Source organism: Sinocyclocheilus anshuiensis, unplaced genomic scaffold (genome assembly GCF_001515605.1).
Source record: "Sinocyclocheilus anshuiensis isolate Anshui unplaced genomic scaffold, SAMN03320099.WGS_v1.1 scaffold1049, whole genome shotgun sequence".
Lineage (NCBI taxonomy): Eukaryota > Metazoa > Chordata > Actinopteri > Cypriniformes > Cyprinidae > Sinocyclocheilus > Sinocyclocheilus anshuiensis.
This window is the reverse complement of record NW_015557197.1, coordinates 942,732-958,553: the sequence shown is the minus strand read 5'-3', so window position 1 is coordinate 958,553 and position 15,822 is coordinate 942,732. Positions and strand designations below refer to the sequence as shown.

General features: G+C 33.6%; 2 protein-coding genes across 2 annotated transcripts in view; both read right to left on the bottom strand.

Annotated features, from left to right (window-relative positions):
* LOC107678856 (dehydrodolichyl diphosphate syntase complex subunit nus1-like) overlaps window positions 1-9,195 on the bottom strand; it is a 12,512-nt gene extending 3,317 nt beyond the window's left edge. Inside the window, exons 1-4 of the mRNA XM_016474282.1 lie at window positions 8,412-9,195; window positions 7,152-7,292; window positions 4,081-4,233; window positions 2,944-3,043 (exon numbers count right to left, since the gene is read on the bottom strand). Coding sequence (XP_016329768.1) covers window positions 2,944-3,043; window positions 4,081-4,233; window positions 7,152-7,292; window positions 8,412-8,760 — 743 coding nt within the window. The 5' untranslated portion in view covers window positions 8,761-9,195. The remainder of the gene's footprint in view (window positions 1-2,943; window positions 3,044-4,080; window positions 4,234-7,151; window positions 7,293-8,411) is intronic.
* An 814-nt stretch (window positions 9,196-10,009) lies between these two features.
* Window positions 10,010-15,822, bottom strand: part of LOC107678820 (nephrocan-like) — an 11,307-nt gene continuing 5,494 nt past the window's right edge. Inside the window, exons 2-4 of the mRNA XM_016474225.1 lie at window positions 14,946-15,099; window positions 12,984-13,885; window positions 10,010-10,409 (exon numbers count right to left, since the gene is read on the bottom strand). Coding sequence (XP_016329711.1) covers window positions 10,010-10,409; window positions 12,984-13,885; window positions 14,946-15,099 — 1,456 coding nt within the window. The remainder of the gene's footprint in view (window positions 10,410-12,983; window positions 13,886-14,945; window positions 15,100-15,822) is intronic.

Below are 15,822 nucleotides of genomic sequence, written 5' to 3'. Positions count from 1 at the left end.
AGTGAAAAATTGAAGGGGGTCTGAATACTTTCCGTACCCACTGTATATGCTTTTACTTTTACAATTTCATTAATATTAATATTTTCTCATGTAATCTCAAATTTTTGAATTTGTGCATTAAGATTTGGGGTTAAAATTTATATAGACATATATTTATTATAGATTTATATATTTATATAGGAAAGTGTATACTTAGCTGCTCTGTGTACAAATGCCTTACATTTGTTTAACCTTTAATGAAATTAGTAAGGCATTTATCATTCACAATCTGATGAGGTAAAAACTCCATGCATATTAATTAAGACAAGCAACTGGCGTTTAAAACAGTTAAGATGGAGACTGTCAGACTGCAGGACGCTGACGATGGTTGCATGATGCAATGCGGTGAAAGTCTGCATGTGTGCTGTGATCTCACAGAGCTGCTCGCGTCATCACACATGCTGGGAAAGCTTCCAGAGATAAGTGTGCCAGCGTGGACAGGTTTACTTGTAAATCTGTGCTGATAATCACGTGAAAGGATTTAAGTAAACGCTCCAGGCAAAATGCCACCGCACGCACTGACGGAAACAAACATGCGAACACAACTATGTAAATCACAGACCTTCTGCTACCGATCCCTCATTATTTCTCTGAAATTATTTCTTTGTACATTTTCACTTTATTTCCAGGTTTAATTTTGATTTTATATTCTATACATCTATTGTGGACTTTGAAGCCCACTGTACTTTAAAGAATACCATCTTGTTCTTGTTTTAAGCATGAACTCACTTCATTTTGTTCAATGTCTTAGACCAGTGTTTCCCAACCTTTTTTTAGTCGCGGCACCCTTTGGAAATTTTAACAAACTTGTGGCACCCTACAAAATTAATTTTGTCACAATATTTGAATTTCTAACTTCGATGTGATAATTCGAAAAGTATAGATATTCGGTACAGCAGGGAAGAACTGCAGAATATAATGTCATACAGATATTTTTAATATTATTTAAAAAATTTGTCCATCAATGGTGGCAATCAGTAGGCTAATTTCTAATGAAGATACCAATTTATATGACAGATTTGAATGTAGGCTTTTATACATATGTAAACATTATTTAATTACCATTATAACTAGCTATCTCACAAATTTTTGCTCACTCAGTGTTTTTTTAATTTTACAGTGGGGTAATTTTGGTGCAGTAGCACGAGATAGCTTGATTTCATGTTGTCATTCTCATCTGACATTTGAAATGATTTCCGAAGCCCATGTTAAAGTCCGCATTTGATCCCCATGTAATACAGACATTTAGTATGGGTGAGAGTCACCAGAGGCCTCATGACAATATGCAATATTATATCAATTTTAAACATTTTGCAACAACATGCAATATATTGCACTGTATATTTCAAATTAATGGTTTGATCTGTTTTTCCACATTAGTTATATTCTCGGAGCTTGCATGAATTTGTAAAAGTATGCACAATTCCGTGCCACAATTTAAACCCTGATTTTAGATTGATATTTGGCGTCCATGCCTTGGTGTCCATAAAATATCACCAAGCAATGCAATACTATGCTGTCAATACATCCACAGACAGGCTGCTATGAGCAGGTAAGAAATACTGCTGCTGCACATATAATACATATGAAATAATCCCCATATATAACATACATGAAATTTACAGGTGGAGCTGGGGAAGGTGGAGGGTTTCTGAAGTGCACTGCAACTACTACAGCAAGCACAAGCCAAGTATTTGAATGTTGAGTAGCAAGCTCATTGGCTGCTGATGCGAAAAGAAACCAATCAGCTGTGCCATGTGAATAATGATGTGATTATGTCAGATTGAGAACCTATCGGCCTGCGCCATCTAGAGTTTCATGACAGAACAACTTTGTATGTATACTATATATATATATATATATATATTAAAACATTTTATGTTGTGGTTAAATGAAATGAGTTTGCATATGTGTATGTGATTGTGAATTTCTTTATGAGACAGGTCACAGCTTGACACCTTAAAGTCCCCATGAAATCAAAATGAAAGTTTTTTGGGTGTTAGTATCAATATGTTAGTCTTAAGGTTATCTATAAGGCAGTGTGCTCCAAAACAGTGACAAAATTCGCATTTAGAAGATATAAGCATTCAAAACTTGCTGTTCGTCACTTCCGCCAAAACGGCTCAATGATTTTTTTGACGTCACATCGTACTTCAGCTTCTCATCAAACTTTCTGTCCAATCAAATGCTCTCTAGAATCCGAAGCGCCCGCCCCCTACACTATAAAATAGACGCTGAAGCCACAGAATTTGTATTTTCTGTACAGTGAATGGCACGTAGTGCACTATATAGGGGACAGGGAACGATTCAAACAGTGTAAATATGCTTTCCATTGAGGAAAAAAAGAAGTCTGGTTTTGCGCTGTGTCACGCTAACCACCGCACCGCACACACACTCTGCTCCGGTCCAGAGACATGATAGCACGGAGCAGATCACATGCGCGAGTCGGCGCAGACCACAAAATGTATCAGAGCTATTTGAATTCTACACAGAATGCTATATTTTATAGCAATATGGATGAGATTGTGGCTGGCATACCCTGTCAAATGCGGCTTTACGGAGCTCAACGGCTCTAGCCCAAGCTGTGATATAAATGAACGCTATTGGCTATTTTAAAAAGGGGCGGGGCTGCTTGATATGTCCCACCCTGTCTTCCTGTTTCAGTTAAAATGACGTCAACACAGAGTAACGCTGCGTGTTTCTAAGCATTTCAGGGGACCTTTAAGAACTTTTTAAGGCCCTAATTTGTGGAAGAACAAATTAAGACTTTTTAAGATGCACAAAAGAAAACCCAGAGGAAAGGACCAAAAAGAACAAAAATTTAAATGTTCTGTACAAAGCAATTAGCATGTAATCTGTACAGTTTGTGCTTGCTGAATTACATCGATACATAAACATACTCACATAATCTCTGTTAGTCTGATGTGCCAGGGAAGAAATCCAAGTGTGCTTTCCACAGGGCCGAACTTCAGCACTAGGTCTGGGTCTGGTATGTTCTTTGACTCTGCACAGGGAAAAAAAACAGGCATCAGTGGAAAAAGCCTGAGGAGCTTCTGAAGATGAATACTGAGAACACTACAGGCTCTTTTGTTAACTGAGAAGATCCTGGAGACCATAGAAACAGCAAAAACCACAGATCTGTCTCTCAACACAACATATCCTCCAGGATGAGTGAGCTCAGCGAGCTGCAATCACAGAGGAGCGATGATGCTCATATTGTTGCAATCAGAGGTTGTGCTATGAATATTCTTCATCACTCTGATGGCCTGAATTGTACATTCTCTATTGTGCCTCTTGTTATTTGACATTATCATGTTCCTGATATATACTATTCTATTTTTGTAAGTGGATTTTGGTTTGATACATCCAACATTATTGTAACTATAAATAATAATAAATCTTTTATTAATATAAATATCTTGTAATACAATTTTGTATAAAATTGATTTACATGATTAATATTTAATATTATGAACCAATATTTATTAAAATGTCAATTTACGGTTTTTATTCGGTCACAAAAAAGGTCCATTTATTTGAAACATCAAAGGTTTAAATCTTTGCATCTATAAAGAAATGTCAAATTACCATATAAATGGTCAGTAAATTATTATATTGTTTGGTATTTTCAATGTTTTATGAGTTTTTAATCTTTTTTTTTTTTTACATTACACAGCTTTTAAAAAGTTGATGTTAAAGGTGTTTCTTTTTATTCTACTCTTGTACTGTGAAAAGACATCACCAATACAATACCCCATTAATTATTTCACTGGCTTTCACTTGAAATTTCTCATAAGGCACTTTGAAAACTTTGTCTTTTCTCCTTTTCTAATCCCTACCGGCATTCTTCACTAAAGAAAGGAAAAGATTTGACCAGATCCTTTAAAAGACTAACAACAAGACCTTAAGATTTTATATATATATATATATATATATATATAACCCTAAGTCTCAATGTGGATTGCTCAGTCAAATTACAGGACTAAATGCTCATATATAACTGTTTGTGCTTGTCAGCTGACAGACACGCTGTAACCTCACCTCTGAGTAATGAGTCCAGCACAGTGACGTTAATGTCTTTGATTGTCTTTTCCTTCTGCTCAACGGCCCTGCAGAGCTGCTGGGCTGCCTGGACGATACTGAGCCGCCCATCGTCTGGAGATAAGACTTTCACCACTGACTGACAAGGTAACACTATAGAAGACAGGAAAAAATTGCTTTATATTAAGTGTGGACAACATTTAAACAGACTAAAGCAATCAGGCAATGCATAGACATTGGTGGATTTTCCATTTAGAAACTGAGTAACTCAGAACAAGTGACTAAATATGAAGTCAGTCTTCTTGTTATAGTCAGACGTGTGATGAGACTGAGATTAAAACAGCAATCACAAGTCACATCTTGTGAACAGGCTCATACAAAGTTATTTGAATGATGAAAATTTGAGGGATAAAATTAGCAGCGGTATATATATATATATATATACATACATACACAGTTGTGCTCATAAGTTTACATACCCCTTGCAGAATGTGCAAAATGTTAATAATTGAAAAAATAAGAGGGATCATGAAAATTTCATATTTTTTATTTAGTACTGTCCTGTTCACATAACAGATGTTTACACATACTCCACAAGACAAAATAATAACTGAATTTATAAAAATGACCCCATTCAAAAGTTTACATACCTTGATTCCATACCATGAATCTTAATACTGCGTGTCATTTCCTGGATGATCCACGACTGTTTTTATATTTTGTGATAGTTGTTCATGAGTCTTTTGTTGGTCCTGAACAGTTCAAACTAAACAGTTTGACTTACAGTAAACTTTTTAAATTGGATGATCAGGGTAATTTGTACTTATTTTGTCTTCTGGGAAACATGTAAGTATTTATGTAGCTTCTGAAGTCCAGTACTAAATGAAAAAATATGATTGTTAAATAAAATGAGAAGAATTTACACATCATCATCCTGTTCAAAAGTTTAGGCTCTTAATGCATTGTGCTGCCTTCTTGAGCATCAGTAAATGTTTTCACCTTTTGTAATTGTCCTCAGTGTGAAAATATGGATTTCAAAATCATAGAGTCAATGTTGGAAAGGGTTCAAATATGCAGAAGATGCTGGAAAACCAAAGAATGTGCAGGAGCTGGAGGATTTTTCTGAAGAACAGCAAGAACAGCAAGAACTGCTCAGGACCAACAAGGGACTCATGAACAACTATCACAAAATATAAAAACATTGTGGATCATCCAAGAAATGACACATAGTATTAAGATTCAAGGGTATGTAAACTTTTGAATGGGGTCATGGGAACATTTCCTATTATTATCAACGTTAAAAAAAGATTTTTAAAATTTGTAAGAATTTGTAATGAACAGAAATGGACAGCATTTGAAATAGAACGTAAAAAAATAAGAGACTTTACTGTCATGTTTAAACAAATTAATGCATCCCCGCTGAATAAAAAACGAATTAATTTCTTTGAAAAATTCTCCCTGATCTCACACTAGGGTTGTGACGGTGAGGAAATTTTCCCACCGGTTAATCGACGTGTGACAGCACCGGTAATACCGGTATCACCGTGGGGGCGGGGCGTACCCTCTTTTCCTCGCTTTCCTTGCTTTTAAATAGCTTGTAAAAGCTGCGTGCGTATTTTACTTTCACTTTCAAATAGCGGCAATTCGGCGTAAAGCAATTGTTCGTTTTTAGTTCGTTTGAATTTCCCCTCTTTTCCTCGCTTTCCTTCGCTTTTAAATAGCTTAAAAATGCCGTGCACATTTTACTTTCACTTTCAAATTAGCAGCAGTTCGGCGTCAATTGCTTGAATGCAACAACAAAATACAACGTCAAACTCACTTTAGCCTATATATAAAACATAGAACTTTTATTAACAAAACAAATAAAAATACACCATGCTATAGGGCAGGCTATGCCTAATATAAAATAACAAATAACTTACATAAAGTTTAAATAGGTATACAAAACTGGAAATAGGCTAAGTAAACATGTATAATATATAACCAAATAAATAAGAAACGTAGAACGTTTATTAGCAAAACGAGTAAGAAAGCTTGGAGGCACGGCATACACCTTGATGTAAAAAAAATAAAATAAATGACACCAAGTTTAAATAAAGTAAAAATCAGCAAACACTGTGGAGCCAATTAAATAAGAAACAAATGTTTTAAAAAAACTTCCAAAATCACCTTAGATAAATGGCAAAAGTCAACAGGCTTTTCAAAATCCAAAATATTGCCAAACAGGCGCTTTTGCATCTCGTTTCGAAACTAAATCATCCGCCATCGTCTTGTCTGTCTCTCTCACCTCACTCTTCTTGTCAGTCAGCTCGACTCACTCTCCGCACTGGATAAATTAAATCTGATCCATGATGCGACGTTCGGCACGCTGCATTGAGCAGCCGCGTTCAGTTTTTAATTGTAGTGTCTGTTCTTTTACTGAACTAAATGATTTTTATTACTATAAAAAATCAAAACGACGGTGGGGGTCGGTGCCGCGGTGGGCAAGTGACATAACCGGCTTAACACCAGAATCACCGTCAGCACCTTCTATTGTGGCAATCCTATCTCACACCTTTGAAAAGTATAAATATGTTGGCAGAGCAAAATCTGAACTACTAGTTCAACTGAATCAGCAGAAAAGTCCTTATTGTTTTGCCCAAAAAAATATATAGGCTAGGAGTAAAACAATAAGCGAAGAGGGTTTTCCCATGTATCACTGTGTCACTCTGGATCGAATTCCATACGGTTCTTAAAACATGACTTGCTCAAGGCAACTTTGGAAAAATAAAACCAATTCCCTGATCTACAGAGGTTAGCAACAATGAATCTTTTCCAGACAAAACTGCATAATAGTGTCTGTTTCTCCACAATTAACATGTGAATTAACAAGTGTTTCCAAACCCAAGCCATGAACAGATAAAAGGTGTAAACAACTAATCATTGTGATCCATCACAGAGATCATAAAGGTGCAAAACCTGCATTCATCCTAGACTAAATATTCTGATCCAACCTGTTTGTACAGGCGTCCACCCACAGTGAGTGTCTCAAACAAAAAGCAACAGTCGTTTTCTCGGGTTTTGAGCCTCACCTTGATGCTCTTGTTTATCTGTAGTATCTGTACCATTCTTCATAAACTCCACCGAGTATTTGGAGCTGTCCATTCCCAAAAGCTCCTGCTGCTGTTTCAGGATCTCCTCCATGAGTCTAGAGTTATTCCTCCTGAAGACACCTGTAAAACAAGACGTCCCACACCCATTAGACAATATAACTCCAGAAAGAAACCCTCCATGTTCTTCATCCATTAAAATGAGAAACAACCATAAAAACCAGCTTAGACTTTAGCATCTGTTATATCATTAACATCAATCTAAAATGTTATCAGCAACCTCACACTTTCAGAAGACAAATTTAGACTCTCAACATTTGAGGCTAATTAAGAAACGTGTCACATGAGAGAACTCAATTTGCTGAACTTGACAATGTGGTTTAGATCAGTGCCTTTCAAATGGAGGGACACAGTTCTGTTCTGACAGGGAATAATCACTGTTAAATAATAAAACAATAAAATGAAGCAAAATTAACATGATCATCTATTTTTAAAAGGGAGGAGAAAACAAATCTTGAATCAAAACTAGTTGAAAACCACGGACTTATTGGTTTCGTCTTAAAATGACTTGGTCCATAGTGGCATGAACGAATAAAGAGTGGAATTTACTATTAATAACGTGATTCAGATCTCTGTTAACCCTTACCACATATTTGTCAGCTATACAATATTTGTCAAAAGTTACAAGCAGCATATGATATCACACTCCCCTTCTTCCATTGAGAAATATACTGAGGTGAAAGGCACTGTTTAAACAGACCAGACAGATTGTTACATTATAAAAGACAAGAATTAAAGTTTGAGTAATATGATTTTCAAAACCATCAAAAGGGTTCAAAGAAACATTCATGCAAATAGTGGTATTACAAAGTCTAGTTTCATTCTTGAAATCAAGGAATAAGAAGTTTTGGTGCATGTCTCACACGTTTAGTATATAGTACATAGTTTATGTATTTAAAATAACTTTTTTCACGCTTAATTTGATGCAGAAACCAAAATGGCACGTCTCGTCTTTAACCCATATATTGATAACCAACCATAAACATACTATATCTGACATCAATACGAGCAAACAAAGTGAAGCATTGGCATAAAAGCAATCATATCTAAACACAAAGTAAGTTACATTAAGTGTGCCAAATGAACTAGTTTGCTCAAGTCATGAAACAGCAGGTGACTGGATGCATGTGACAGCCATTCACTTCCCTTTATTCAATGCATAAGAATCCCAATAAGTCTTACCTTGATTATCATACACACTGACATATGAGATGCCCACTGCCATGCACCAGACCACTAGATTGGCGACGTCAGTGAAGTGGATCTCCTCCTCAGTGATCAATAAGCCCACATGAAGAGGCAGCTTCTCTAGCGTCCTGCCATCGGCTCCCCAGCGAACCCGGCGGCTGGTCCGTTTGCCTATGGCTCCAGTCTTTTTCGGATTATGAATGCCGAGGGCAAGGGGCAGCAATAAGCCCACCACGGCCCGTTTCCACCTCCAGATGTGGACTCGGAACCAGGCGACCAGCGCGCGCTGCACATAGAGCAGCGCGTGCAAAAAGCGCCACGCCATCTCATACAGTAAAGCCATGCTTCAAAGTCTTAGAAACGCGTTCCTAGTTGAATGTATCTATGGGATTTTGAAGTAAATTCCTCATATTAAAGTAATCCGTGTCGGTGTGAGCAATGGTCTATCGAGAAATGAGCCATTTTGATCACTGCCAACACCGCAGCGCGCCGGCTGCCATTTCTTCTTCTTCTTCTTTCCAGTTTAACGGCGGTTGGCATCCAGCTTATTGGTGCATTACCGCCCCCTTCTGCTCCGGAGTGTGGATCAGATAATAGGTTATCTATTCCCTTTTCCCACTAAAACTTACACATCACTCACATTGTCCCCTCACATTAATATCCACACACACACCACACATCATACATCAAATCCTGCTTAAAACCCCTGCTTTCCTTAAAAAAAGTAATCAATATTCTACTCTGTGCCCTATTTACTGTGCTTAGTAACCCTTGTCCGGCTGCCATTTCTTCATCTTGCCAACCTTTCCACTCTGAACCCGCTGCTGTGTGACATGGAGCTCTCTGATTGGACGGCTGACAGAGCGCTTGTGCGTCATTCTAATCCCTGGTCTGGGATCGGTTGTGACGTTTCCCGGCAGTGCTAAGGCGGGAGAAGAACATTTTACGGCTGATCTCAGATCAAAATAAAATCAGAATTCAGCCTTGCGCGAGATGGTGCAATGTGATTGGCTGCTGTACCGGTAAATGGAATATATGTAAAAATCCTACTACTGAAATGTCTATTAATTTGATCTATGAATATAAAAAGTAAAATATTTTATGTTTACTTCATATTATACTCAGCGTCATAGAATATATAAAACGTTTTATTGAAGGACATATTTGAATCTGATAGGATTAAAACTACTTTAAACACGTACTACTACTAGCCACTGTTAAATGCATCAACATTGCAACTATAAAACGATAATTAATATATATTTGAATTTAATATTGATGTATTTTATAGAAATATTTATATCAAAATTTTCAACTATAATACAGTATCAAATGAAGTTTTTCCTGAATATATTAATATGAAATGGCTTTTTATGAGTCTGTTTCTGATTTCTTTCTGGAGTTTAATGAAACGAAGCTATATTTTCCAAGCCAAATACAATTGGTTTTATTTTATTGTGTCCAAATCACTGACGGTGACCAATATTGGACAAGATTTAATTTATTGTTCGTTCTATATGGGATGCAAACAGAAACGAAGCATGCAGAGAGGCAGAACAACATTGCAATGTATTCATATGTAAGGATTACATTTACAAATCATAATCATCATATTCCTCATTGTCTGTGTGTTCAGTTGGGCTCTCCAATAACAAATCTCTGGTCTGCTTCTGACAGATATCTTGTGCCAGTACATGAGCTCGCCATTCATCAAGAGATTCATGGATGGGCTCGCTGCAGAAGTCAGGCCTGATTTCCACATCCTTTGCTAAAAGGGCCTTTTTGACCTGGATGAGTTCACAGTTGCACTGCCATGGGTTTCCATCCAAATATAGAACTTTTAGTTTTGGTAGGTTCAATGCAGGCAGGGTGGAGAGTTTGTTGTTGCGCAGATTTAACACCTGCAGTCGCCTGAGAGGCTTCAGCTCACGCTCATGTATCGTGTCAATGTTGTTCCCCTTCAGATCCAAACGGACCAGTGTCTCAGGAAGCCTGGTATAAAAAGAATATTAAAAGAACTGATTAATAGAAACAGTTATCAAGAGATTCTTGAGCCATTTAACATGACCAATTAATCACATCATATTCAGTCTGATAAAAGCATCAATAAACAAACAAATGCATAAATACAGTAAATGTATGCATGCATAAATGCATAAATAAATGTATAAATAAATGCATAACTAAACAAATGCATAAACTCATAATTAAAATAAAATAAAATATTACTATGTACAAATTATACAAATAATTTGTAAACAAATGCATAATCTCATAAATAAACTAAATAAATGCATAAATAAATGTTTAAATTAATGCGTAAATAAATGCATAATTAAACAAATGCATAAACTCATAATTAAAATAAAATATTACTATGAAAAAACTATACAAAAATGTGTAAATTAATGCGTAAATAAATGAATAAATAAAAGCGTAAGCTCATAAATAAATGTGTCAATTGATTTGTAAACAAATGCATAATCTCATAAATAAACTAAATAAATGCATAAATAAATGTATAAATTAATGCGTAAATAAATGAATAAATAAACAAATGCATAAAAAATATTACTGTGTAAAAACTATACAAAAATGTGTAAATTAATGCGTAAATAAATGAATAAATAAAAGCGTAAACTCATAAATAAATGTGTAAATTAATTTGTAAACAAATGCATAAACTCATAAATAAACGAAATAAATGTGTAAATAAATGCATAAATAAATGTTTAAATTAATGCGTACATTAATGCATAAATAAACAAATGCATAAGCTCATAATTAAAATAAAATATTACTATGAAAAAACTATACAAAAATGTGTAAATTAATGCGTAAATAAATGAATAAATAAAAGCGTAAACTCATAAATAAATGTGTCAATTAATTTGTAAACAAATGCATAATCTCATAAATAAACTAAATAAATGCATAAATAAATGTTTAAATTAATGCGTAAATAAATGAATAAATAAAAGCGTAAACTCATAAATAAATGTGTCAATTAATTTGTAAACAAATGCATAATCTCATAAATAAACGAAATAAATGCATAAATAAATGTATAAATTAATGCGTAAATAAATGCATAATTAAACAAATGCATAATCTCATAATTAAAATAAAATATTACTATGAAAAAACTATACAAAAATGTGTAAATTAATGCGTAAAAAATGAATAAATAAAAGCGTAACCTCATAAATAAATGTGTCAATTAATTTGTAAACAAATGCATAATCTCATAAATAAACTAAATAAATGCATAAATAAATGTTTAAATTAATGCGTAAATAAATGAATAAACAAATGCATAAACTCATAATTAAAATAAAATATTACTATGTAAAAACTATCCAAAAATGTGTAAATTAATGCATAAATAAATGAATAAATAAAAGTGTAAACTCATAAATAAATGTGTCAATTCATTTGTAAACAAATGCATAATCTCATAAATAGTGTAAATAAATGCATAAATAAATGTTTAAATTAATGCGTAAATTAATGCATAAATAAATGAATAAATAAAAGTGTAAACTAATTTGTAAACAAATGCATAAACTCATAAATAAACTAAATAAATGTGTAAATAAACGCATAAATAAATGTTTAAATTAATGCGTACATTAATGCATAAATAAACAAATGCATAAGCTCATAATTAAAATAAAATATTACTATGAAAAAACTATACAAAAATGTGTAAATTAATGCGTAAATAAATGAATAAATAAAAGCATAAGCTCATAAATAAATGTGTCAATTAATTTGTAAACAAATGCATAATCTCATAAATAAACGAAATAAATGCATAAATAAATGTATAAATTAATGCGTAAATAAATGCATAATTAAACAAATGCATAATCTCATAATTAAAATAAAATATTACTATGAAAAAACTATACAAAAATGTGTAAATTAATGCGTAAAAAATGAATAAATAAAAGCGTAACCTCATAAATAAATGTGTCAATTAATTTGTAAACAAATGCATAATCTCATAAATAAACTAAATAAATGTGTAAATAAATGTTTAAATTAATGCGTAAATAACTAAATAAATAAACAAATGCATAAATAAATATTACTATGTAAAAACTATCCAAAAATGTGTAAATAAATGCATAAATAAATGTTTAAATTAATGCGTAAATAACTAAATAAATAAACAAATGCATAAATAAATATTACTATGTAAAAACTATCCAAAAATGTGTAAATAAATGCATAAATAAATGTTTAAATTAATGCGTAAATAAATGCATAAATAAACAAATGCATAAACTTATAAATAAAATAAAATAAAATAAAATGTTACTATGTAATAACTATACAAAAAAAAGGCAAAAACATATCAAAATGACTAAAATTGAAATTCAAATAAAACTGGAAAATATTAATATTAATTATATTAATCATACTAATTAATATTAATCTCAAAATGTTAATAAAAAGCTATTATTTCAATGATACTAAAAACACAGATTGACTTTTAGTTTATGTCTGAGGAAATCAAACAAATAACAATACATTAAGTGAAGAAAAAGATGCACATACCCATGAGGAACAGCAGAAAGCAGATTCTGTTCTAACGCTAGGCTGGTTAGTTGAATGCAGTTTCTCAAGGCATTGGCTTCAAAGTTTTGGATGGAGTTGTTTTCCAAAAAGAGATGTTTCAGTAGTTTCATTCCTGCTAGCTGTTGGAAAGTGACTTCCTGGATATTGTTCTGCCTGCAGTCCAGCTTCTCGAGTTTAGAGGTCAATCTAGCAGGCAGTATTCGTAGCTGGTTTCCTGCCAACTCACACACCGACAGATTAGGCAGGCGAAGACCCCCGTCCACTGACACTAGCCTGTTAGAGCTGACAGAAAGGGTAATGAGGTTGTGCAGCTGGGACATGTCACGATTCCTCAGCGATCGAATCTGATTCCTGTCCAAGTTCAGATGAACCAGAGACCGAGGAAGACCATGAGGGGCTTTGGTGAGGCAGTTTGAAGACAAATCTAACGTTTTTAGAAGCTGCAGTGAAGAGAAGAACGTTGATGATAAGGAGGAGATCCTGTTGCTTCCCATGCTAAGCAAACTGAGAAAGGGCAACCTGGGGGCGCCATGTATTGATTCGATTTTATTTCCATCCAGATAAAGACACTCAAGCCTCTGAAGTAATGTTAGGGTGTTTGTGCGTAAGGTGCTAATCTGGTTATTCTGGAGGTTCAGGACCCGCAGCTTCCTGAGGCCCTCCAGGGGCGACTCTTGCAGGCTGTGTATCCTGTTGTGGCCCAAATGGAGGATCTCCAGGCCCGAGGGCAGGCCGCGGGGAAGCTGTCTTAACTTGTTTTTCTGAAGGTCCAGAGTTCTTAACAAGACGTGACATCTGAACACATTGGCGTCGATCTGCTCGATCCCACCAGAAGACAGAACTACTTCTTCAAGTCCTGGCAAACCAGAAAAATCTCTGACCTATAAATAACACAATCTGTTTAAAACCAATATAATAGGCACTGAGAATACATGAATAATAATAATTAAAACTTTAATTAAAGAAAGATCACATAGTACAAAAGTGAAAAAAAATAATAATAAGAGAAAGGCATTCTCAATCTGTAATGTGACACATTTAAAAAACAAACAAACAAACGGATATTTACAAAGAAAAAATGATTTCATCCACTGGGAATAAATAGATAAATAAATCTATTTAAAATCAACCAATGTAAAAAACTATAATAATAATAATAATAATAATATAAACTTTAATTAGAGAAAAATCACATTGTCTAAAAGTATAAAAAATGAAACTAAGAGAACGGTATCCTGAAATTTTCAAATTCACTACAAATGTTACCTCTGTAATGTAACATTTCAAAGTAAAACAGGATATTCAAAAAAATAAAAAATGAATCCCCTGGGAATTAATAAGTTAATAAATCAATCTTTTTAAAATCAACAAATACAATAGGCTATTAAAATAAAGAACTACTAAATAAAGAACATAGGATATTCAATAAGAAAAAAATATTTTTATCCACTGGGAATTAATAAATAAACAAATCTGTTTAAAACCAACTGATATAATGGAAATAAATAAATAAATTTAATTAAATAAACATTAAAGTACAAATGTGTACAAAATAAAACTAAGAGAAAGACATTCTGGAATTATGAATTGACTACCAATTTTATCTCTGTAATGTGACACATTTTCAGGTAAAACAGCAAAATTAACAAGAACATTTTTTTATTTCATCCGCTAGGAATGAATGAATGAATGAATAGATAAATAAATAAATGGTTTAATCCTGAACAGCAATATAACATCAAAGCACAAACAAAAATAAGAGAAAGACATTCTGGAATTACAAATTGACTACCAATTTTATCTCTGTAATGTGACACATTTCAAAGTAAAACAGCAAAATTAACAAGAAAAAATATTTCATCCACTGGGAATGAATGAATGAATGAATGTTTTAATCCTAAACAGCAAAATAACATCAATAAAGAACAAACAAAAAATGACCTTCAGCTCTTTGAGGTGATTGTATCCCAGGTGTATTTTCTTCAGGTTGTTTGAGACGAGCGGTGGTACAGCCTGAGCCCTGAAACACTGCACTGAGCTTGCTTGCTCACAGATGCAGTTTTTTGGACAGATGTAGCTGCAGTGGCCATGTTGACTGTAGAGTAAGACACACAGAAAAAGGCACTGAAGCAGCATTTTGAGCGTCTGAGGCTTAAATAGCTGAGGCAGATTCACGCTTGTGAGAATAAGACTCCTCTGCTTTATTTGGAACAATGGCTGAGATCATTATCTTGGTTAGAAAACAAATTCGACACCAGCAAGGAACTGGTATATCAGCAGTAGAGAGTCCTGTCTGTTTGCAGATGTAAACTTGCTGATGAGCTATTTACAACCTATTCTGTTAAACAAATGCATTTCTATAAATTTATTGACTTCATTCATTTTTGTTTGTTTGTTTGTTTTAGTTTTTTGGTATGTTGTTTGTTCACTGTTGTTGTTGCTATAAATCTAATAAAAAACAATATTGAATATTGACTTCATTACTGAGTGTTTTTTTTTATTTTTTTTGTAAAATAAAGCTTCAATTTATAAAAAGCTAAAAAAAAAAATAATTAATTAATTAATTAATTAATTAATAAAGGTTGTGTGGTGCAGCAAATAATCACAAATCTCAGGTTTTTGAGCCAAATAGGATTTCATAATCTATTAATTTAACATTTAATAACGTGTAATTAGCATATATATATATATATATATACACAGTATATACACTCTAAAAACTGCTGGGTTAAAAAGGGACAAACCCAGCTATTGGGTTGTTTTGGCCCAGCGGTTGGGTTAAATGTTTAACCCAACCTTCTGGGTAGTAACCCAACCG